The following is a 26,819-nucleotide window of genomic DNA, read 5'->3' on the forward strand; positions in this document are numbered from 1 at the left end:
TTGTTAACCCTAGCTGGATTAATCTGTTCATCTGTAATGAAGCTGCCTAATGGTTTTTGATGTATTATGCAATACAGCACAAAGATCCCACACTTAGCGGATGATTAGCATGTAACCGTGAGGTCTGAGGATTCTCCCACTCTGGCCAATCGCACCTGACCCACTCATGAGCAGCTGCATGGCCCGCGGTCTGTTGACGGTAACACTCAATGACAGCTGTCCACTCCTCGCTATTAGGCTGGTCGCATGCCCATCCGAGGATACTGCCATCTGTCTGTTTGTAGATGCTGGAGCTGAGGAATTTTGGCAGGTTGGGGAGAAGCCTTTTTTGGATCATGACTATGAAGACTGGTTTGCTATCAGTTTCGTTGTCTTAATAAGTATCAATTATTTTGTAGCATCTAACCAGAAATAGTCAACAAATAGTTTATTTGTTACAAATATAGTGTTGTCTTGCTGGCAGACATTTATTGCCTTAAATTGATTGCTGTTAAACTTTTTAACTTTATGAAGGACAATATTTTCCTAACCTGATTAAATGTACATGTTAACATTTACGTCAAATTCTTAAATTTTTATCAATACATTAAGTTAGAATAATAAGACACTATATGGTTGTTACTATTCAAATGAAATCAGTATCAACAAACTCCATCTTTCCACTGCAGAGGAAACACAGAAGCTGCATCGAAAATGCCATTTAGATGTAATTACTCAGACTGTTTAATGAAGATATAAGGTTCCATAAATTAATTTACTCAAAATTGCAAATGCATAAACAATGTTATAAGATTAATGTTTTGATTAATGATTAATGTAAGTGTAATATTCTTTGTTTATTGAGCTAAAGTTGTATAAAATCAATATCACTAGCAATCATGCTGAAAGTCGGGAAAACATGACTCTTGGTCGTGTGATGTTGCATATATTTACCTTTTTTTCTACCGCAGTATGTTTGTTCATGTTTGTTTCTTTGTGTGTGGTGTTGCACTTATAGTTTTGATTTCTCCGTGAGTCAGACAGGTGCACGAGCCTCAACTGACGCGACCTTGATACGGTCAATACATTATCCGTTATTAGTCACCGTTTACACTGAAAGTAATAAAATCAGAATCATTCTCGCCAAAGTTTCTGTGCTGCCCTAGTTATTGTTTGTTATTAAAATTTTATTCAGGTTACTTGTCTGGTCGGGCAAGTAAAATTCTCTTTCACTTGCCCCTTCACAAAATCTACTTGTCCCAGACAAGCGTTAATGTCGTGCCCTGTAATATAATATAATATCTTTGACAAATATAAAAAAAAAAAAAAAACTGCTGGTAAAATCAAAGAAAATGTTGGCATTGCAAGTAAAAATCTGAACTCTAGCAGAAAAATTATTGTTGATTCCTGGTCAACAATAATGCTAGTGCCATTGCAGCTCCCTCAGGAGTGAACCCAGCTGTTCAGTCCTGGCAGCTCACGCAGACCTGCCATCCCCAGCGTGCAGCCTCCAAACTTGGCATGTCTTCACACTTACTTCCCCCATTCTCTCAGGTGAGGCCATCTCTCTGCGATGCTAAACCACGTTGCTTTCCAAGGGATTTTGGATAGCTCGCTCTAAATGAAATGCCATGAGACATCCGTTCCGTCTCCAGCAGGGTCCTTGGAGTATCACCAGACTTCATTTGGCTGCACCACGGCGGCCAGCCGTAACACCGAAGTGACTAACCAGCCTTCCCCAGAGAACATAGATGGACCCCCTCCTGTTCTGGACTTGCTTTGAGATGTGGATTCATTTTAACTAAAAATTAATGCCGAGACATTATGTTCTCACGTGCGGCGCCCTCTCCTCTCCCGTCTCGATTGATATTGAGTTCTCAGGTGGTTGTTGCAAGTCTATTACGGCATCTGGTGCCACAGTGGAGGTAGGAGAGCCCCAGATGTTCCTGTGAACGATAAGGGCGAGGAAGACAGGAGGAGGTTTGGAGGGTAACGGAAGAGCGTCTATTTTAGGCAAGGAGAATCTGTGCAGCCCACTTGTGGGTCAATGTGTCAATTGTTTTTTTTTTTTTTTTTTTTTTTTTTTTTTTTTTAATTACATCAATTATAAACTTTCTCATTAGATCCTGTCTCTTCAAGACATTGTATATAATTTTAATATTTGTAATAATTAGTAAATGTAATTTTTTTTTAAATTAAAATAATGTAATGAAAAGGTAACATGTACACACATACACACACACACACATTCTCACACACTCTCTCTCAATAGTTATTCATTATAAAAAATTTTTATAAATTGCATTTAATTAAAATAAATTTTTAGATATTTTACTTGAATAATATTTTATATCAATTAACTCATTATAGACTAAGACACTCCCAACTCATACACTGTTCATAGATTATTCAAGTCATTGTATGTAGCTATAAATTGCATTTTTTATTCATTAAAGTTATTATAAGTAATTTTATTTATTACTTTATATATATTATATATATATATTATATATATATATATATATATATATATATATATATATATATATAATATATATATGTAGACTCATTATAGACTGATTATTCAATTTATTTTATAAATATAATTTGTATTAATTAATTTTTTTTGTAATTTAAATTAATTTATTTGTTTAATTTATCACTCCAAACTCCCATATATATTTAGTTATATATTTAAAATATATATTTAAATATTTAGACACACTCAACTCATTGTGGTCTATTCAGGTTATCATGTATATTACATTTTATATCATTTAAAAAGATGGATGGATAGATAGATAGATATATACTTTTTTTTACCTTGAAAAATGTTTTTAAATATGTAAACAAATGTATTATATTTTTATCGTGGACATTGAAGTATGCCAGTGACCCGTGTGCATGCTGAAGGCTGAAGTGGAAAGTGTTTTCGTGTCTCCATTGAATGGACTGGTTGGAGAGCTCTTGCAGAATCCCGATGCCTGAATATCAAAAGTCTAGTTCTGTGCCAGACTGCCAGTCTATTTTTGGGCATATTTGAATATTAATAATTCCGGGTTGCAAATTCTTCAAATAAATCCTCGGATGTGGAGGGGGAGAACACAGTCGTCTTACATTGTCATGGAAACCACAAGGAAATCTTGCCCGCTCGCGTCCCTTAGCACCACATCTCTCCCTATTGTTTTCCATGAAAAACCATCAAGGGATCATGTGTCTGAGCCCGAAATGGCACCAGGGCAGATAATGTCATTAGCGGGTGAACAAACGAGTTATGAAGACACACAAGGGGAGAAGTGAGAAGGACAGAGGAAAAACGTACCGTTTGTCCCAGAGGAATTGTCTTTGCGCTCTGGAGTTCTTTGTGACTTAATGGCAGAACAAGTGTCACTTTTGGAGAGCGTGTTTTCATATATTCTCTTGAGGGTTGCTGCACTGGTGTGTTGTGGAGAGATCAGACCGAAGCTAATGACCCTGATGGTAATGAGACAGTATTCGCTCTCTGCAGGTCTCCTCAGACAAGCCAGACGAGGCCCTGACCTCTTTTTTTTTTTTTTTCTCTCTCCCTTGAATTTTCTCTCATTTGCACAAACCTTTGCTGTCTGTCTCTTGTTCTCCACACTCTGGCAGGATGCCTCTGAACAGCCTTCACGGCATGCCAAGCCATTTACATATGCCTTCACTTTCCATGCACTTTTTTTGTCGCTCATCCACCCTGCCATGGAAGTGCACATGTGTGTCTGAAATTAGTCAGAATGTCAAAATTAGCTTTGGCCTTGTTTTACACATTGCTAGTCTTATGAATGATTTTACGATTTTTCAGAAACAATTTTTGTTTTATATTTAGTCAGTGTTTTGTCATGTCATATTCAGATATACATAACATCAACATAAAATTAAATTAAAAAAATGTAAGTTTGACGTAAATAACATTTTAGTATTTAATGTTATGTTTATTTTGTGTATCGTCAGTGTAACATTTATAAAAATAAATACTTTAATGTAAGTTTGACGTAAATAACATTTTAGTATTTAATGTAACACTATCATTGGATTATTTGAAATAATTATATGCATAATATATTTTTTTTCTTCAGAAAACATTTTGTGGTATTTTTTAAAACATTTATCAAAATACATTCATCAAAATATCTTTGACTTTAATTTTTTGGACAAAAACTGTTAAAACATTTATCAAAATATGTTCTTTTGCATTTCGCATTGGAATGACATGAGTGTGAGTAAATGATGACAAAATGTTCATTTTTAAAGCATAATCCGTCGCTTTAAGCCTCAGGACTAGTAGTCAGTAGGTTGCTGATCTGAACCATGATGTTTTTAAAGCATGGTCCGTGAACCATACAAGTCAAAATAGTGACGTGCACAGTGACGTACAGGCCAAGTATGGTGACCCATACTCAGATAGGTTATGTGAAGTGAAATAAGGACTGTTGTTGTGCCTCTCCCCTTAAGGTTGCCTCTTTGTCACGCAGGTTTGGGTTGAAGGAGCGAGACAGATTGAGTCATATCTTTGACTTGACACCTTGTGAGGAAAAGCAGGTCACCAAGAACAATGAAGGATGGTTTTGACACCACTGTTCCCTTATCAGCCAGGCTCCACTCACAGCCCTTTAATTCATAACCGACTGTATTAAAAGCCATATTCCCCTGCGAGACAACACTCTTATTTCCAATCATCTCTGTGGGTTCGGCCAGATCTGTCATAGTTTAATCTACTTGACCTGAGGTGAATCTTCTGGGTCTGTACTTTCCCCTTGGAAATGGATTCTACCATTACTTCATTGTGTAAATGTGGGATTAGTTGTTCATTTGAATAACGTATCGACAAGTCGAAAGTTCCTGTCACTAGCTCTAAGGGCTTTTTTTTCCCACCAGCCCCCAAGTCTTGTAGCTATGGCAACTTAATTCAGGAAGAATTTTGAGTTTCCTTTTTTTAGGCTGAAAAATAATAGCCATTAAAATAGAAAATTCTCTGCTTATAATGCCATGTTGAGTAGTTGAGATGCTACATCCCTTTTAATAACTTTGATCGGAACCTCTCGGTTCTCTGAATTCCCAGAAGTCTGGAGCATTTATTCGGTGGTCCTGTCCCAAATGTTGGGACTTAAACCTTGTGGTCCTTCTTTTGTTTTTATTGAGAGTCCAAATCAACCGAATAAACAGCCACTGGAAACCTTCTGGGTTAGTTGACATGTCCCCATGTTCTCTGCATTTCCCATGTGCCCTCCGACCTGAGATGCTGCCTGCATCCACCTACTTCGGTTTCTCACAGATTGCTTTGGGATGTTTTGAAGGGTCATGTGTTAGTTGGCATCACCCCTTTTTCACTGGTCTGTGACCTGTGTGGCCTTTTTCTTCCATTATAGTGAAGTTTAAGTTTTCTAAAGACGAAACTGGCCCAAGGCATAAAGGGCACCTTCCATCTAGGCACTCACATCACAAATGGATAGGTAAAGAACCTCTGCTGTCCCCAGGTGAAAAGACAAATATAGCCACTATTCAGCGAGGCTCCACAACTGAAAACCTACAAGTAGTGTTAAGTCCATACCCACAAAATCTAAAAGCAATATCTTTCTGCAGTATCGTTAGTATAAAGTGTCTTATAATTTATATAAATGGGACAAAAAAATATAATCTGCAGCACCACTGTCTATTTATTTTTGGTAAAATTAATGAAACAATGTTACTGACAAGAAAAAAAGCTACTTACTTAATTTAGTATTTGTATTTTGGTGCCTTTTTCTTTAGGGATGCACAATATATTGGTGGTCATATCGGTATCGAAGGGTGAATGATTTTTAATTTTATCGATATCGGTCTGATAAGAAAGATATATTTTCTACTTTTAAAGATGGTAAAGATTTTTGTTGTTTTATTTAAATTCAAACTAGTTATTTTATTAAAAAAGTTATTGCATTATTTAATGTTTTTAATTAGCTATTTTAAATTTTCATCTTAATTTTAGGTTACATTTTAGTCATTTTGTTATGTTTTTAGATAAAAAAAAATTCTACTTAGCATTATTTTTATTTCTTTAGTGATGAGTACTGCAGCTTATTTTTTTATTTTAGTTGCCATTTTCAATTTAAAGATTTAAGGTTCTAATAGTAATATTTTTTATTTCAGCTTTATTTCAGTTACAGATTTTTCATTGTTTTATTTTTTAATTATAACAACTCTTAATTAAAAGCAGATTTATATGATATTCGGTGTCGTAGAAACCAAAATTTATGGTGAGAATTTTTTGTTATCAGTCTCAAAGTGAAGATTGTCTAATATTGGCTAATATATCAATTAATGGCTTCATATTATATTTATTATCGGTGCATCCCTAATTTACTTAAATAGTTTATTGGTTTTTATTTATTGAGAATCATTTGAACATTACTTCATTGTCATTTCAACTAATAATATTTTTGTATTAATATTCCACTTTTTAAATAAAGGAGTATGTTCGATAGCATGTTAGTTTTTGCCATGATTTTGAAGTTAGTATAGATAGTCTTAAAATCTCACTGGTGCTGATATTGACAATTCTAGTTGCTGTCCATAACTATTGCATATTTCTTTCATATTAGATAATTAGCGTGCCCAATGTATTAGCACGCAACACAGCACTGGCAATTAAAAGAGCAGTGACGGCACGCTGACAGACGAGTTAACAGTCTGTCCTGAGGACCAGATGTTACAGACCCTCGGGAGACCTAAAAATCCTAGAAGAGCCATGACAGAGCAGAGCTCCGCAGGCTCTCTGGTATTTAATGAACTTGGTGACACAGTCTCAGAATCTGATGAATGTTGTGAAACTCATAATCCAAAAAATGTGTTAAGATCAAATGGAATGGATATCATTAGATTTGCATTTTCAAGTATACAATACTGCAGTTTTTAACTGAAGTTAGTGTACACCTACAATATATCAGCTTTTGAGGATTACTGTTTTTGACTGCCTTTGCCTGATCAGTGTTTTGCAGGAGTTTAGCTGTGGATTGTATATGCTTGTGAGGTCTGTTGATTCGGGTTTGTTTTCTCACTGTGACACAGTTAATAACCGGCCGTCAATGCGATCACACACAGTGCCGGCATGCATTATGCATGAACAAGATTAATCTGTCTTGGTGCTTGCGAAGCATAGAGAACACTTCAGCCCTTCTTCCTATTTCTCCCTTTCTCTTCCTCCTCTCGGGCACCTTCTATTTTGCTGCTGCAAGGTTGGCTGTTGTGATCAGGCTAATGCTGCAGTTTGTCAATTTCAATTACGGCCCCCTTTGAACTGCGCCGATTCCAGCCAGGGAAAAAATAGGGGAAGTAATATTCCTACTGTCAATCACCTGCGATTTTTCTGCCTTGCCTTTTTCCCTAGCTTCTAATTTTAACCTCCACAACTCTTGAGGTTCATTGCAGGAAGGTTAAAGGAGCCAGGGGATGTACTTTATCATACAAAAGAGGATTTTCTCTTTGTAGACATGTAACGTTCTCATCATAAAGCTACTACCTAGAATATTTAAAGAAACTAAATATATCGGTATCATATCAGTTATCGGCCGATATTAGAGCAGCCCTATTAATTTGTCATCAGTTTTTCACACAGAACTTGAAATTACACCGTTTTTGTATAATTTATTAGTATTGGATGATATAATGTTCTCATCACAAAGCTACTTTTAAACCCATCTAAGCTGTAAAAAGGAGTCATCTTGACTGACTTGTGTAGGGATACTAAATATATTGCTATCATGTTGATTTTTGGGTAATTTTTTTTTAATTTATCGGTTTTTGGTTGATATGGGCTATGTAATTTTGCATGTTCTTTTCCTCTATTTTTACATTAAAAACTAATGTTCACTTAATCTTTATAAATACTAATAATTTAATAACACTGTTAATGTAATTTTTAGGAATTCTCAAAATGAATATCCATTTTTATGCAATAGATTGCACATCCATAAAACATTTTCTGTATCCAGCCCACGTTAAACCTAGCATATTTTCATGCGGATATATGTCTACATAATGTAGAATGTGTACATTCTGTGTATAGTGTATAATGTGTAGTGCGTGTATGTATGTACATATTGCGTAAAATGTGTAGTGCTGTCCAATGTCCAATAGTTACACTGTGTGTACTGACTATATGTATGTGCATATTGCATATTTTCACCTGTTGAAGTCTGTATGGTTATATTGTTAACTGTTTCTGCAATTTCTGGTGCACGCTCCCAAGAATTTCACTCACCAAGGCACATGTGCTGTGGTGATGTGACAATCAAAGTGACTTGACTTGATATAAAGTATATGATGCCTAAACTCGCTTTATTATTTTTTTTAATGTGTGTGTGAATTTATTTAGACAATATGTTGTCAAATTGTAGTATCGTATTTATTAAAAAAAATAAAAAAAAAAAAAAACAGATTTAATAGCCATAACATGAAAAGATTTACTGGCTTATCAGCCAGAGTTTTAGTAATAGAGCAGCCCTATTAATTTGTCATCAGTTTTTCACACAGAACTTGAAATTAATCAGGAAGTTTCAGTAATATAATTCAACTCTGAATCCGTTCACTCACAGAAAGTCTTAAAATAAATATCCATTTATTATACTGTACAATGTCTTTTTTTTAGCATTTAAAACAATTGGTTTTCGTTAAGTGTTTTATTTTAAAAATATTATTTTTGTTTATTTGTACTTTTTTATATATGTTTTTACATTTACATAGTATTAAATTTTAACATTGTAAATAATCATTAAACAACCAAACATTCAAATAATTGGTATCCTTTTTTAATAATAATATCAATAATCCACAATAACAGATTCGGATCCCCGTAGTAACATCTACGGCTCCACTTGGATCATATTTTTTTTTAATAGCAAAACAGGTTATTTAATGTTGCTTCACGTGTTGACGGTGGTCAACATCTTTATTTCATCTTCAGCAGAACAGCATGAGTAGTAACATCTACGGCTCCTCTATTGCTTGGATCACAATTTTTTTTTAATATCAGATTCGGATCCCCCGTACCACTTACGGCTCACTCTCTCCTATTTTTTTAATAGCACATCTGAGAAATAGGTACTCTCTCTCCCTCGCATCTGAGAAATAGGTCAGCTCGCTCTGGGTGGGGCTCCGGCGACACCCGCACTGTTGTCAGACCGGCACAAGATCGGCGTTGACTGCCTTAGAACCCAGTGGGAGGCCCAGCACAAACTTAAGAGGCTCTATCACACTGTGAGCCCACCGCGGAAAGTTCTAGAGTGACGGAGCGAGCCTGACGGCAGCTTCTCAAGAGACGGCGCGCCTGTCTCACTCACTGTGCCTACACACCAGCTCGTCATGCTGCATCTCTCAGTCCGGCTTGCACTAATGTTGTTTGCTGTCATCTCGGATTTCAGAGCGACTCAGTCTGTTCTTGCGGGAGGCTCTGCTTTGAGCTTATAGCATGGGCGTTGCTGTGACTGAACCGAGCAGCTTTCAGAGTCCTAGGATGTGCTGGTACAGTACTGCCTGTCATTCCGGTGCGGTAACGAGATGAGCGAAGGCCTGTGAGCTTCAAGGTGAAATGCACTCTGGAAAGAGCACATCTGTTGATGCTTCTTTGTGGCAGCTCATTTGTTGGGCCCAATTCACACAAGGCTGCATGTCTAAATGTACTTAGCGTATGAGAACTAAGACACGTATTTTTAGACCCTTGTATTTTTATTTTTAGTGTGATACCTCAACTATAACCTTTCCAGACCATTTTCTCTTTATATGATAACTTAGATTAGTCACATTATAGTGCCGTTTTAAAGTTTTATATATTTTTAGTTTTAATTTAGTTTCATATAAGATGTATCTTATTTGTAATAAAGAACTGTAATATCAGTTTTTCATACCGTATTGCGATGTCTAGATTTACTTGTAGCATTTTACACAGTTGATTTTACTTTTTACTATTTTTATTAGGTAATTATCAATTAAAATGAATTGTTGAAGAGTATTTTATTTTCATTTGTTAAAATCTATTTTTATTTTTTACATTCAATTTAGAATTCATTTTGTGTATTTGTAGTATAGAGTTTTAATATTGGTCATCACTAACAATTTAATAACATTAAATGGCAAATCTCAAAATGTATATCCATTTTTCATCCTGTACATTTTGTCTTGATGCCTAAATTCACTTGTAGCATTTAAAATGTTTCATTTCAGGGTTTTTTTGTGTGTTATTTAAAATGTTTTTTTTTTTAATAAAAAAATATAGTATAGAATTTCATTATTACTTGTTTATCAGAAATATTTCCGATATCTTTCAAATTAATATTTTAACACATTTAAATATCCTTAGGAAATCTCAAAATGAATATCAAACTTTCATATTGTACAGTATAATACGATGAAGTTTATTTTACTCTTTTACAATATTTAATAATTTTTTTAAAAAAATTACTACTATAGGTTTCATTTTTTTTTTAATGTATTCAGATTTTTTTTTTTTTTTTTTTTTAAATTTTTAAATATAAATTTGGAAATGTATTGCTTATAAGCCATAACTTTTGGATATTTTCAAAATTACTAATAATTTAATAACATAATATCATACTCTATATAGTCAAATGTTATCTTATATCAAATTTTCATACCGTATATTATAATCTGATGCCTAAATTCACTTTTTAAAATGTTTACGTTAAATTTGTAAAAACTTTTAGGTTTAATTTTTAAAAATATGTTTAAAAAAATTTTTAACACATTTTTCATACTGTACCCTGAGTACAGTGATGTCAAAAATTAACAGCATTTAAAACCAATTACTTAATTTTTTTTAGTTTAGTAGTCTTCGCTTAAATTTTGATATAAAATCAGGCATGTACAATTATTCATTCCCTGGGAACTGAACCAGTAACCTTTTTTTTAGTTAGCACCTTGCTCTACTGGTTTAGTTCCACACCCAGGATGCTTGTGTCTGACTAATAAACTCCCAGCCCTACTGAAGTTCCCTCTGATCAATGTCCCTGAAGGTCAGTGGTTTTATCTGTCTTCAAGAGCCTGGACAAATCTAACTGGCATTCTGTTATTTGCGACCACACACCCAGTCAACAGCAGCGTTCAGAGCAAACCCTGTCGTGAAGTTTACTTGGGCTTTAGCCATGGATGTAATCAGACTGCATCCCTTTGTTTATCCCTCTCTCCCTGTGTCTGGTCTGGATGCTTTTGCTGTTGCAGAGCCCCACAGATGTTTAGTGGCCACATTACCATTCGCAGCCTGTATCTCTGGCTGTATTTATGAATACCATTTGTCACTAACTCGCAGTTTATGAGGCAGCATTTCATTTTCATGCACGCTGCGAGAAGTGAGAGTGATGGGGTGAGAGGGAGAGATGCAAAGAGAGGGAGGGAGCAACAGTGAAACTAAACTCAATCATACACTACGCTGTGATTAACCCCATACTGAGACTAAATTACAGCTTTGAGTCTTTTTGTTGCTCTTGCAAAAAAACACCAAAATGGCACTTGCTGTAAAAATGCGGGTTTTATATATTCCCCATTAAAGGTTGTTGCTTAGCAAAGGTCAGAGTTCTCCTTAGGCAATGGTGTGACATTAGAGCTTATTACTAGGGTTTCAGTGATTGAGGATTTATGGCTGCTCCCTATTACTGATAACAGTAGCTGCTGGTATTATATATTCATGTTATTTTTTTACTATTTTACATGGTTGTGTGTGTGTTTATGTATGTCTGTGTGTGTGTGTGTGTGTGTATTATATAATCATTTGTGTATATATTTATAATTTTTATGTTTTTTCATAATATAATTATAAATCTCAATTTATAATTTTATGTACATTGTAATGGTAACTAAATCAATTAATAAAATAAGTAATAAAATAATTAAATCTGAAATAAAAATAGAATAAAAGATAAAAACATAGAATATATTAAATAAACAAATTAAAATAAAAATAAAAAAACAAATATATTATTTAAATTTTATAAATTTTATAAACTTAGTGTTTTTATTAAAAATCAATTTTAAAATAAAAAACTTACATATTTTGCATATATTTTATATGTTTACAGTAGTAACTTAAACATACTATTTTTATAAAATAAGCCTGCATTTATTTGAAAAAAATACAGAAAAAATTGTCTATTGTGATATAATTTCAAATAATTGTTTTTTAATATTGATTATACTTTTAAATTACTAGGATTTATTTCTGTGATGCAAAAAAGAATTTTAGGATTATCCTTTAGAACTCCTTCTAATATGATATTTAATTAACAAAGTTGGAAACAGTTATGCTGCTTAATATTTTTTCAGAACATTGATATTTTTAGGTAACTTTGATGAATTAAAAAGTAAAAAAAAAAAAAATAAAAATATGTTTTTAAAATATAAATATTTGTAACAACAATACTACCACTACTGGTCAGTAATGGGGTCAGTAATGTTGTGTTGTTATTTTTTAAAATTAATCAATATTTTTATTCAGCAAGGATGTGTTAAATTGTTTGAAAAAGTGATAGTAAAGAAAAGATATAGAAGATATATATAGAATTTTTTATAATTTTGAAATAAATGCAGTTCTTTTTAATAACCTTTTATTCATCAAAGTCCTATATTAGACAGCAGAACTGTTCCAACACTCATACAAATCAGATACATACATACATAGACACACACATGTGACACACACACATCCTGAAAATTCAGCACACACAGGAATACAAAGTATATTTCAAATAGAAAACTATTATTTTCTGTTGTAATAATATTTCACCAATATTACTGTTTTTTTCTGTATTTTTGATCAAATAAATGCAGGCTTGATGTGCGAAAGAGACTTCTTTCAAAAAACATTAAAAATAGTAATGTTTCCAAACACCTGGACTGTATGTATACATATATATATTATATATATTTATATATATTACAAATCTCGACAGTAGTACAAATCTAAATAGATATGTATGTGTATATATATCTATATTCATATATTATATATACTGTATATGTATTATGTTATTAGTGTTATATTATATATATATATTTAATATATATATGTTGTTGTGTGTGTGTGTGTGTGTGTGTGTGTGTTTATATATATATATATATATATATATATATATATATATATATTATATGGTATATGATAAGATATATTATATATATTATATTATACACACACACACACACACTTATTGTTATTAAATTTATTTCAGCTTTATTTTAATTAACAAAAATGATTTTTAGTAGTTTTAGTTAATAAAAACACTGATAATAGCTGGCTGGTGTGACCGTTTATACATACATGCATGTAATTAATTAATGACATCATTAATAATCAGTGTTGTTATTGTTAACTAAAGCTTTTATCATTTCATCAGTTACATTAACTAAAAATAAATGTAAAAACGACTCCAAATTAATAATAAATACAAGTATGATAATAAATAAAGAATAGGTCTGTGAATATTTGTGAATAATGTTTCTGTGTGTGTTTGTGCTTGATTAATCCATCAAGGAGGTTTTATGTCTTTATTACAAAAAGAACAATGTAACCACTTCCACATATGCTGCGGTAACCTTTGTGGGAAATGGCCTTTATAGCCTCGTTCTTCTCCTGCATAAACATAAACTGATGCAGCAGGTTACACAAAAGGGTGTGCCATGTTCTGTACTATTCAGCAAGAATTTATCTGGATCATGTATAAGGAGAAATGGCAGAAAAGACCACATTATTCATAGCGTATGTGTTAGAGAAAAACGAACATAAGGTTATAGTAAATATTATATATTTTTAAATGTATTATTTAATAACTCCTCTGTCAGTCTTCATTCTGCCCACCCTTTAACAAACTCTCAGCCGTGCTGTAAACAGGTGAGGGGAGTTGAAAACCTGTCCTTCCCTCTCTTGCATTAGTTGACTAATGATGCCTTTAATTAGCCCTGACACACGCTGTTAATTGAATGCACCTTATTACAACTCAGCCTGTCAGAGACGTTTCCGCAGTCACCATCTGATGTTGCCACGGCATGAATTCCACGGATCTGTTCACTCAAGACTTGACGGGAAATAAAACTGCTTAATATTCTGCTCATTTAGCTGGTTTATGACGGGCATGTGCAGCAAAACTAAACTTCCCATAATTCTGTATGGCACAAAACTCATTCTGGAGTCAGTTTGGACCAGATTAGATGCTTTTAAGTGTCTCTGCTCCAGAGTTTTGCATCTCAAGAGTCTGTTCATGTACTCCATCATGTGACTGGAACGGCGTCTGCATATGACTTGTTAATTCGATTTGCTGTTCAGCTTTGAAGAGTGTGCTGTGCTGAGTAAGACACTTTCCTGCGCTTCTTAATCTGTCTCAGCTCTGTAAACACTTCACACAAGGTTATTCCTTCACTCAGGGACTCTTCTTAAGAGTCTTCATGATGAAATACACATTATACGCTCTTCTTCACTGTCCTCAGTCAAGCTTAACCTTCAAGTTTGAATTGGAGCTGCAACGAACATTGATCATATGATTGGCAATTGAGCTTTTCCAGTGCAGGCTACATATATAACAGGACCTCATCTGTATCTCATCCACCAGCACACTAATCTGTTCAAATCACAGATATGTTCCCTCGTCTGTTGCTGTTCCTATGAAGAAAAAAAAAAGTGTCAAAAAGTAAACAAACACAGCAAATTAAAATTAACCAATATTATTATTATTATTATTATTATTATTATTATTATTATTATGAAAACCTGATTATTTAAATAAGTATGACTAATAATCAGCTAGTAATAATAAATAAATACATATTTATACATTATAATACAGTAGTTTTTATTTATATATTTATTTATAAAATAAACTAAGTAAATGATAAATAAAATAATGCAAAGTTGTTATTTTTATTACCATTGAAATAATTAATTCACAAAAAGTAAAATTATTAATAATAAATAAATGACATTTCATTAAAAAAATCACTATTTATGAAAACCATTCTAGTAAATATTGTAGTGTAATGCAAAATCTTTTCTTATTTTTCATTATGAAAAAATCTTATTTTAATTATTTACAGTTATAGAATTCATTAGTTATATTTATTTTATTAAAATAATTATAAATAATCATATAATTAATAAATAACAAATATTTATTCATTATAATCATTCATTTATGGAAAAATGAATAAATCATAAAATGTAAAAAATATTAATAAACTCAAAAATAAATATCAGATTAAAAACATGGCTGATTGTAACACTCTTGATTGAACCCACAGGACTCCGCCCAGGAAACCGTCATCACCAGAGACATCCATCGTACCTTCCCTGCTCACGACTACTTTAAAGACTCAGGCGGCGATGGCCAAGACTCTCTCTACAAGATCTGCAAGGTGAGGTGAAAGCTGCTCATCCTGCAGGCATGACTCACACCAGTCGTCTGGTAACAAGCATCACGACACCGCTGCAACATCTCTATCCACTGACCTTTTGTTTTGTCCTAATACAGACTGCCTCGATAGATACAGGTATCCAACCGCATGCTGTACTCGCCTCCCTGTGTCCTGCGTCTGTGAAAATGAGAACTCGTACACTCTGCTATAGTTAAACAAAGATAGCATCATGGATCTGTTCTTATATTTAGAAAAAAAGCTAGAGTAATAGATTATGCCGTTATCCAGCAGGCATTTATCCAGTTAATCACACATCTATCGCTATATAATTAAACAGATGACTCTGGCTGTAAAATCTGAATGAACGAGCAACATAAAACAAAGCAGTCTTAAAATACACACACCTCTGACCAGAAATCAGTTCACAATTCAGTATTAGTGCATCGTTATGTTGCTTGACAATTTTAATTCAAAAATAAACTTTATTGCTTGGCAAAGTAACACATTTTGATCATTATAAAATATATAATATATAAAAATGCATTTGATTAAAAATCTTACTATATAAATTTTGATTATAACTGTAACAATTGTATATTAAATTTCATATTATAGAAAAACAGGGCAAAAGCATTGAGTGGATGAGAAAAGTGGTGCTGTTGGTCCTATTCTCTGTTAAATCTCTTTTGTGGATTAAAAGCCTCCTAAATTGTGCAAAAGACCCCTCTGGAGTCTAAGGGTATTTTGGGGCCTGGAGAAGTTTTGTCATGCCCTGACCATTTGTGCTTTTTTCAGTTTCTTATAAATATCTAAATGGCTAAAGTCTAATCTCACTGTAATCAGCACAAACTAGGATATAATAATATGTGAGCAGCATGTATGTACTGATTGTGTTTTTGAGAAAAAAAAAATGTTATGCGTGGTTAGTAAAAAAAAACTAAAAATGTTAAATCACTTGAATAAGGCAATAAAACACATACAGAAAAATTGGTTTCCAGGAATTTTGAGAACTGGAGCTTGTAGCCTAGAATTTTTTTTTTTCTAAATGATGTGAAAATCATCTTGTTTACTCACTTACAGAAAAAAACAATATATTGATTTAAATTTTCTAAGACAACTTTTTGTTGGGTAAAAGTCATATGCGAGTAGGCGTCAACTATCATGAATTCACACCTGAGAAGACAAAAGACCTGCATAATGAACTGCATAATGAGCCATTCAGTCAGCTGTGTCACTGAGAGGGTGAGAGTTTACAAGAAAGAATGTGAGGACAAAATAAATGTATATCATTTTATGTTTGTAGTTTATTTAGAATATTAATTATCCCACAACATAATTTAATATTCACTTGTGAGTGCAGTTAAAAAGTTTATTAGGAAAAATCAAAGCTGACTTTCAAACTGAATTTTTTGCATCACTACTCCAGTCACACAATCCTTCAGAAATCCTTTTGTAACAATCTTATTTTCTACAAAAAAACACATTATTGTTATTATTATCATCATCATCATTATTATATTATTATTATTATTATTATTATTATTATTCTTATTTAATGTTGAAAAGAGCTGAGAATATTTTTTTTTTAGGTTTTGTTAGGGGGGATAAATTGAAAGAACAGCAATGATTGTTACATTTGTTACAGTTACATTTATGGTACATTATATTATTTACATCAAGCTTTTGAATGGTATAGTAGTGTATATTGTTATTGAAACTTCATATATTCACTTGATTATACATTTAGTCAGGAATTATAGTTTGGAAAAAGTCTTTGGAAAAAGTCTAACTAGTAAAATGTTTACACGTTATGTGAAAACTAGTACAAGTATATAAATCAATAAAAGGGAAGGACTTACTCATGTTTATGATCTCTGCTGAATAAGTGTGCTTCATTCTTTTTTCTGAGGAAATCCAAATCTCAAATCCTCAACCACATCACATCTTTTTGGGGGTGAATTATGTCTTATTCCTTCATCGCGAAGCAAACAGTAAAATAATAAAAACTTGAAGAACAGTCTCGCTGCGTTGTCTTCTGTTGTGTGGGCATATTCAAAAGCCGCGCGCTTCAGTGAAACATTTGAATCTCAAAAGCGCGCCCTCGGCGCGGGGGCGTGGCGTCGCATTACAAGATAATGAAGGGAGACGTGAAAAACGGACATCGCGTTTGTTTTCATATGGCTTACTTTATCACAGAAATATTTGTTTTCGGCAGCAACTTGTTTAGTTTAAAAGTAGACATAGTCAGGCTTCTATAGATATCTCTCTCATGTCTCTTCGTTGAGTATTCACTGAGTTACATTCATTTTAATGACGCAATTTGTATCTGAAGATCAGTCGCAGACAAAGGCTGCAGACAGCACTCCTTGTTTGTTATCTTTATTTTATAAGTGCACAAAGTTTTGTTGTTATTATGTCTGTATACAAAAAAAAGTAAGACCCTTTACAGATTCGATTGATGTATTGCACTTATCTGTACGATTCAAAACTGAAAGTGTAATTTAAGTTCTTTTCGGGGTTATCAGGATCCATCAATCCAGCTAAACCTGGAGACAAACCCTCTCAACTATAAATCTTTAAGATTAAAAGCCTCCTAAATTGTGCAAAAGACCTTCAATCCAGCTAAACCTGGAGACAAACCCTCTCAGCTCGGAGTGGCATACCATGAAATTAAATCATATCATTCCAGTCAATTAATATAAAGATAAATCATTTAAAGACAACATGAAGCTGCATTCACAACACATGTAACTTTAAACTGTGACGTGTTTATTCATTTGAAAATGTTTAGTGCCAAGTAATGTAGGGTCGGGTTTTTTCTGTAAGTAACTTTATTTAATAAAACATTTCTCTATAAATACCTTTTTAGATTATATTACTTTTATTATTTTATTACAAATTTTATTATTTTTGATTAAGTAAAAAAAAAAAAATGCTCCAGAAACATAGAAATATCATTACGTTCTAATAAAAAAAAAATAATAATAATTTTTTCCTTGATTTTGGTACACAATATCTGAATTAATTTTTTTCCACAGGCTTATTCTGTGTATGATGAAGAGATTGGATATTGCCAAGGTCAATCATTTTTGGCAGCCGTGTTACTTTTACATGTAAGTATTTTGCATGACCAGCACTGTTTCATCCATGTTGCCTGTCTAAACCCCCACCACCACCCCACCCCTAGCGTCAGTCGCTATTTCACTATTAGTCAATCGCTATTTTCGCTATTTCGCCTCTTGAGATCAGGGGAGTGAGGTTTACCTGCACAGCACCTACCAGCTGGCCTCCGTTACACTTGCACAGATAAGTATTTTAAATACACATATTAAAGCCAAGTAAGTCTATAGGCCGGGACACACCAAGCCGACTTAAAAGAACTAGCAGCGACGAATCACACTCTCGCCGACGTCCCCAACGCCGATTAAACATGTTGAATCGGGCAAACTGCCACCGATGTGAGCCCGATGAGAGCCGAAGAGTGGAACACACCAAACAAACTAGTCGCTCGCCATCAGTGTGTCCCGGGCTTATGACAAGTTTAAGTTTTAACCTGCACTATACATCCACACATGTTAGAGACATGAATGTTAGCTCAAGTCATGTAGCTTTGTTTTATTAATGATTTTATTATTTGATTTGAATGTAGTTTTATTAATTTATTATTCATTTTATTTAATATTATTAAATACTTACTTTCTGTATTTAAATTTATTTTTGTGACACTAAACCAAAAATACAAAGTGACATGAATGCAGGCTTTCACCTTTCAGAATGTGTGAATATATACTGCAGAAGAGGTACATGTTACTTTCTGTTAGCAGGCATTAACTAATAAAAGTGTAAATGACTTTTTGAGGCTGTTATTGAGCTAATAGTAGGCGGAGAGAAACAGCAATCATTGAGCTAATAGTAGGCGGAGAGAAACAGGAAGCCAAATAATAACATAGGAGAAACGGGAAGCACAGGCTGTTATTGAGCTAATAGTAGGCGGAGAGAAACAGGAAGCGAGGGAAGGACATTGATGAAACGGTTAATTCCATATTTAATTAAAGCGAGGGCTGAATAAGATGGCGTTTTTTTGTTTTTCTGCGATGCCAGCCCTTATGGGGCTTGATATTAGAGTGCGTTTGGGGATTTTTATAATGTAGTGTAAGTGTCTTTCCCGTGGCCTTGCCCAGGAAGCTCAGGAGCTGTCAGGAATATTAATGACGGAGCCCGACTACCTGCAGGAGCCCACTGAGCTCGGGACACACACGCTGTCTGTGTGATTTAATACCCAGCTCTGTGTCCGTCTCGCTCTCCGTCTCAGAAACAAAAACAAACTCTGATAGCATCACTGTAGACTGCCATAGACAGGTAGACCGACAGTCGACCCATCTAAACATCAAGAGTTGGTTGTCTTTATTGAGCCCTATTCATGCAGAAAGCATTTGCATCTGAAATATCACGGCAATATCTCTCGCTTTTTCTCTTTAGATGCCCGAGGAGCAAGCTTTCTGCGTGCTGGTGAAGATCATGTACAACTACGGTCTTCGAGAGCTCTACAAAAACAACTTTGAAGATCTTCACTGCAAGTTCTACCAGCTGGAGCGTCTGCTGCAGGTTTGGCTTTTGAGTGTTTGTTAAAGGAATAGTTCACCAAAAAGTAGAAATTTGCTGAAAATGTACTCACCCTCAGGCTATCCAAGATGTAGACGAGTTTGTTCTTTATCAGAACAGCTTTGTAAAAATGTAGCATTACATCACTTGCTCACCAGTGGATCCTCTGCAGTGAATGGGTGCCGTCAGAATGAGAGTCCAAACAGCTGATAAAAAACATCACAGTAATCCACACCACTCCAGTCCATCAATTAAGGATCTTGTGAAGTGAAAAGCTGTGTGTTTGTAATACCCATAATATTGCTTTTTCTAGTGAAAATGTTGTCTCATCTGAATCAGGAGAGAAATATGCACAGATTTAAAACTGTTCTAAACAAATATGTTGGTGGGTTTTGATTTTGGTGGATACACAGCTTTTGACTTAATATGACAATTGATGGACTGGAGCTGTGTGGATTACTTGTGGATTATTGTGATGTTTTTATCAGCTGTTTGGACTCTCATTCTGACGGCACCCATTCACTGCAAATGATCCACTGGTGAGCAAGTGATGTAATGCTACATTTCTCCAAATCTATTCCCTTGAAGAAACAAACTCATCTCGATTGTGGATTGTTAGTAAATTTTCAGCAAATTTTTTTTTTTTTTTTTTTTTTGTGAACTATTCCTTTAAGAGACTGCATCACACACAGTCTTGTACACCCCTTGTCAGGCCGTACTTGTGCGACTCAAGTATAAGCGGTGGCCGTCTTGTAAGCTATTAGACCTAATGCGCTGGAAAATGGGTTTTAATTTTGTGGTGAAATGCAATTAGGCCTGAAGTAGCCCTCTTTCAGCGCTAAACCCAATCCGGTTAGTATCGACTAGCTCTGCTACTACAAGAGTGTTAGCATAGATCACGGATAACGTGCCGTACAGCACTCTCTGGAAGAATTCCCGTCTCTTCCTCAGTCATCATTTACTTCGCATGTGTTAACCCAGCACTCCCACCTCTCCAATCTAACAATGCAATCTACCCCAGAAAAATATTCACTCTTGAGCTCCGGGTCTTTTGTGATGCTAATTTAAGATGTGCCTGTGTAGATATCAGTTACCTTTTTGATTTATTCTCTTCCTGGTCTCTGAATACATAGTGTAACTCCTCTTTTTGAGGCAAGCATCACTATAGCTTTTTCTCATACTTAATTTTAAACCTCTAGCTTTGCATGTAATTTGTCTTGCACCATACCTGTTGTAGACATTTCCTTAAATTTTGTAGCTTGTTGAAGAGAGTTGATGCAGTATTTTATATTTTATTTATTTTAATTTACTTTTTATGTATTTTAATAATTTTATTTATTAATATTTATTATTATTATTATTTTCCCCCCTGGGCTGTAGAGGTGTGAACCTTTGGGTTGACAGCAAATTAACAAGTTTTGTTTCGGTTCAAAAGTGATTTTTGTGAAGTCCACAAATGTTACTAGATTAGTAGTGATTAAATGTATCTTAGGCAAGAAAAGAAGTGTTTTCTCAGTTTAGTGTTTTCCCACTGCAGTGTTGAAGAAACTTTTACTTCATCATTGTTATTTCTGTATTGCCTCAGCAAAGTACTGAACATTTCTCTATTGATACTTCCCGTAACCTCTGGTTTAAACACAAAACAAGCACATTCTTATGAACAAGAATACTCAAAATCAAGGAGATCAAAACACACACAGGTCTTTGAGTTATTAGCTATTGTTTGTGTAATGTGCTTTATAACTGCACTCTTGACCCTGTGCTGTAGTCCAGTAGTCTTACACTCCCAATATAAATGGTTTAAAAGCTTGTGGAAAGAAAAGGGTCATGAGTCTATTGTTCTTTTTGTTTGGAAATACTTGCTGCTCAAGTTACTTCACTTCTGCTTTAAAAAAATAAATACAATATCATCTGAATAACCCTAACAGATGATGAAACAGGGCTTAACGCTAAGGATTTTTTTTTTACTGGCCATGTTGAGTTAAAAATTTTACTTGCCCTGACTTGGAAAGAAATGCAATAGGAGGTTTGGGCATTACCTGAGACGCATCTTTCTGTGTGTGCACTGTGCGCGCAGAACACTGATTGGAGTTGCTATTTGCATCTTCTTGTGCGTGAATGCTTTAAAATTGTTTGAATGTTTAAATTGGCGATGTTTAAAACATGTGCAAATGATAAACTTTCATGACGAAGCCGCAGTAGCCCAATCAGGCCAGTGACAAATGTCAACTGTCCTGTACATCTTTCACGCTGGCCCTGGACCATCGGGCAGTCTTTATCGTTGAGCCCTTTTAATAAGTTATATGCATATTTCCCTTGCACTAACTTGTCCCTGTTTCTTTCCTTCTCCCTCTTTCCAGGAGCAGCTGCCTGACCTGTGGTCTCACTTCCAGGACCTGAACCTGGAGGCCCATATGTATGCGTCCCAGTGGTTCTTAACACTGTTTACTGCCAAGTTCCCTCTCTGCATGGTCTTTCATATCACCGACCTGCTCCTGTGCGAGGTGATACATCTTCCTCCAGTCACAAAATTACAGTAAAAGTAATTTAACCAATGAGAAGTCAGTGTGGGTGTGGCTAACTAACACAACATAATTAGAAACCGAGTTTAGAGACATAGGTGCTATAGTTTAAAGTAATACTTACAATAGGTTTCAATTCATGAACACGAGTTAGCATTTAGTGATTGTTCCTGTTAATTATATAAATGTAAATATACTTTGCATCCTTCATTTGTTCATAATACATTAATATGAATCTAACCCTAACTTGAAATGTTAATAATGTAATATTATATGTACAAAATGTACATAAACCTAAATTAATGAATGCTGTTGAAGTACTGGTCTTTGTTAGTTCATGATACTTAATGCTAATTAATAAAATCAGGAAAATTTATAAAATCCATAAAAAATCATGCAAAATTATCTAGTTACCCTGAAGTTTAGGCTAGAAATTATTTTTTAATCCTTATCCAAATTATGAATGACTGGAAAAGTTATTAAAATTAATAAAACCCGTAAAATGTTGTGTAAATACGCCAATTTAAAATAGTGACTTCTTTGTGAGTGATTATTATTATGATTTCTCACAATTATTATATTATTTATACAGCTTGAAATGTTAAAAATGTAATCATATGTAGAAATTTACATTAATAAATGATGTAAAAGTATTCCACTTTGTTAGTTTATGATACCTAATGCTAAACTTTGATTAGTAACATATTACAAAAAGCAATAGAGATTTGTGTAGTTATGCTCAAGTTTATTTCATGGGCTAGAAATGGGTCTTTGTGAGTGTAATCTCTACAAGACAAACAAAATATTAAAGTATTACACTTTGGAAGTTCATGATAAATTATGCTTTTTATTAAGGGATTTAATAACTTTTTTTTATTTCTATTTTTTTTTTTTATGCATTTCTTTTCTGGCTAAATAAATGCTGAAGTTGGGTTTCCAGTAGCACATAAAACTGACGGAAACTTCAATTGTTTCTAAACTTCTTGAACTTGTTAGATTTCCCAAAGCAAGCATCTTTGACTTCTCAGAAATAGGCTTTGTGTCTTTCCAAAAGAAACGCTTCGACCTTTCTGCTCCTCAGAGAGCTTTTGCTTTTATTTTTTTCCCATCACTTTTCTCCCCTTTTCCTTTCATTCAGCATCTGTGGTAGCCTGAGGCAAGACAATTAAAAGTTTCCTCACCCTGTCTCAGTCAATGAATCGCATGATGAGAATCTGTTAGATGCTTGTGAGACACCTCTCTCTCTTTCTTTAGTTCATCTCTAATACATTTAGTGTTCTGCCTTCTTTTGAGGCTCTGGCTCTCCTGTTAAGTAACTCATAGTGATCGTAGTCTTTCTTATTCATGCATCTCTCCTTATTCATATTTACATTTCAATTTATTTATATTCAGTTTTTTCTTCTTCAATATACACTGTTCTAAAGAAGCTTTAAAATCATCTCATCTAATGATATTGGACACAAAACCAGAAAACATTTTCTCGCTTTGGCAAGCTTTAATCTGATTGGCTACCTTAAACAACTTCTGGGATTAAGGGCAAGCAGGATTTGTTATCAGTCCACCGTGAAACAGTCAGGTTCACAAGGTACACATAGTGTTATAGTGAGCGCTTTTGAGGATTAAATAATAAATGGGCTTGCAAAATTATACTAGCATAAAATCTTTGAAAGCTAATTAGAATTTTAAACTAATAAACTAGATATCTGTTAGTAGTTTTACTACTGTGTATTACGTTATGTTATTGTGTATTATAATACACAATAATATAATGTAAAATGATATATTATAATTCTAACATATTAAAATATATATAAACAAATTAATTTAAGGATAACAATGGCAATTCTAAATTCTAACAAGCAATCGTAGTATTCATATTTCTTGCATAACCACATCGTTCAGATCCCAAGCCAAAGAGTAAAGTCTTATCCCTCCCTCAACAAACACAAACACACTTGCAGGCACACAACTATCCCCCCTGCAATTTCCATTTAGCCTCCTAGCGCCATCTAGAGTCTGTCGGGGAGAGATGGCCTCTGCTGTCTGTTATTAATAGAGAACCCAGGATATTTTTAGCTCGGTGTTGCCATGTGAACGCTGGTCTAAGCGATGCTCAAGACGGGTGTTTCCATGTGGAGCTGACTTCAGCATTGCTTCTCCACTCGCTACTGCGATGCCACCTGCTCCCTTCTGACACACACACACATACACACACACACACACATACACAGCACCTCCATCCTTCACATCCACCTGCCTGTCAGTCCACCTGAGCATGTGCGAGCGAAATTGTTTGCCTCTTCCTTCAGCTCCTCCCACTCCCACACATTTGAGCTCTTTGTATGATTCGAGCTATTTTAGGAGATGCAAATGAGCTCAACATCACACTTCCCATTGCTAGTAGAGCGCAAAGACAGCATTACAGCTCCTACGAACCATTTAAATGAAATTGTATCATCTTTATAACAATAAAACACCTTTGTATGTGGCCTGTTTTGTACTTCCAGGCAGTTTGATGTTCAAAGAAAGAATTCTGTGTATGTAATTTTTCATTGTCTTCTCAGGGGTTGAACATCATCTTCAATGTGGCACTGGCTCTTCTGAAGGTAATGCACCTCACCATTCAAATAGTTCAGAAAAATCTGGGAAATTCACAATTGTGGTTTATAGGATGGAAGGGTTAGGGGAAATTAATTTTTGATAATTTGAATTATCTTTCTATTATTATTTGTTTAGTTTTTATATTAATTTTAGTTAATTTTTCATTTTTATTTTAATTTAAATTTAATAATTTTGTTGTCATATTTATCATATTTATTAGTTTTTTCTTAATAGCTTTATTTTTATTCCAGTTTTAGTCATTTTAATACTTCAGCATACTTCAGTAAGTTGCCAAAGCACCATTTCTAATTTTCATTTACGTTATTTTATTTTATTTCAGCTTTATTTTAAAACAATTGAAAACAATTCTCAGTTTAAATTGTATTTACCAATAACAACACAATTTTTTGTGTGCAGTATTTTATTTTTTATTTATTTATTGTATTATAAGTCCTTATCCGTATCATAAAAAGTAACGAATTTCATATGTTAAAATGTGTGGGAATTCTGTTGCACGATTTAATGTTTTTAGTACAACAGCGCTGCAGGTATAAAAGGAAAATATTGAGTGTGTCTCCCTCTGCTGGACATTGGTTAGGAAATGCTGTGTAAACAGGAAATAACCTCAATTTATAATTTTTCCTGCACCCTTTTCTAACCGCAAATGGCATCTATCTTTTCATAAGATGCGTGGCTCGTTAACACAACATAATAAGAAAGTTGATCTGAGCTGTATGGCTGCTGTCGGAGTGATGTATGCGTGCATTTGGGTTTGTTGTTGTGGTGTTATTGATCATCAGTGACACGATGGATGACAGTATGCAGCTGTGGGTCTTTAGCCCAGTAATGCCACTATAGCTGTATTGATACAGCACTATTCGTGGTGCATCTGGACTCTAACACAGTGGTTTTTAGAGATTTGCAAGCAAAGCACAAAAATGATCACATTTTCGAAAAATGCTTTTTTTATATACTTTTTGGAACAAAATGCACCTATAAACACCAAATATTTTGATAGTTTCTAATTGTGGTTTTGAATATATTCTGCTTCCATTACAATTCAAAGGCCAGTTTGTCATTATCAGCTGGCCGATTCTCTGTCTGTCTGCAAAGCTTTCCAACAGCGTTCTCAGCACAAATACATTAGCTTCATCCACACAGCCACACCTTTGTGTAAGCTGCAATGGCAGAATGACAAATGGAGCTATAGCTAGAGCGGACTGCACTGCCCTGAATGTGTCTGAGCTAACCTATGGAGGAGATACGGATATATCCGCTGATTTAATGTGGAGAAATAGACTCCACTTCCCTGTTCTGTAATTACAGTAGATGTGAGAACCAGAATAATGTTGTCTGGTTTCTTTTTAAAGCTTGGCCAGCTCCAGGTGTATATTGAAGAGGAACTATGAAGGTTTTTGTAATGAAACCTCAGATCTCAGGGAGATTAGATTTACTAGACTAGATTTACACAAGCCTGATGATATAATTTGTCACGTTGAAGACAAACAATGTGTTTTATGTACAGTAATAGGTTATGAGAAATGTCCTCTCATGTCATTATTTATATTGTTGCAAAACAATGTGTATTGTGAAAAGCGCTTTGCAAATACATGTGACTGACTCCTTAGGTGTTTATTTAACAAGTGTGGTGGAATTTTTTTATATTCATTTGTTTTTGTTCTCAGCTTCGTTACTTTTGTTCCATATATATAT

General features: G+C 34.1%; 1 protein-coding gene across 2 annotated transcripts in view; it reads left to right on the top strand.

Moving 5' to 3' along the window:
* LOC109112558 (rab GTPase-activating protein 1-like) overlaps positions 1–26,819 on the top strand; it is an 86,391-nt gene that overhangs the window by 38,477 nt on the left and 21,095 nt on the right. For both annotated transcript variants that reach the window (XM_042711801.1, XM_042711799.1), the window contains exons 13-17: positions 15,268–15,381; positions 18,420–18,494; positions 19,861–19,986; positions 22,344–22,487; positions 25,070–25,111. In XM_042711801.1, coding sequence (XP_042567735.1) covers positions 15,268–15,381; positions 18,420–18,494; positions 19,861–19,986; positions 22,344–22,487; positions 25,070–25,111 — 501 coding nt within the window. The remainder of the gene's footprint in view (positions 1–15,267; positions 15,382–18,419; positions 18,495–19,860; positions 19,987–22,343; positions 22,488–25,069; positions 25,112–26,819) is intronic.

This window comes from Cyprinus carpio, chromosome A22 (genome assembly GCF_018340385.1).
Source record: "Cyprinus carpio isolate SPL01 chromosome A22, ASM1834038v1, whole genome shotgun sequence".
Taxonomy (NCBI): Eukaryota; Metazoa; Chordata; class Actinopteri; order Cypriniformes; family Cyprinidae; genus Cyprinus; species Cyprinus carpio.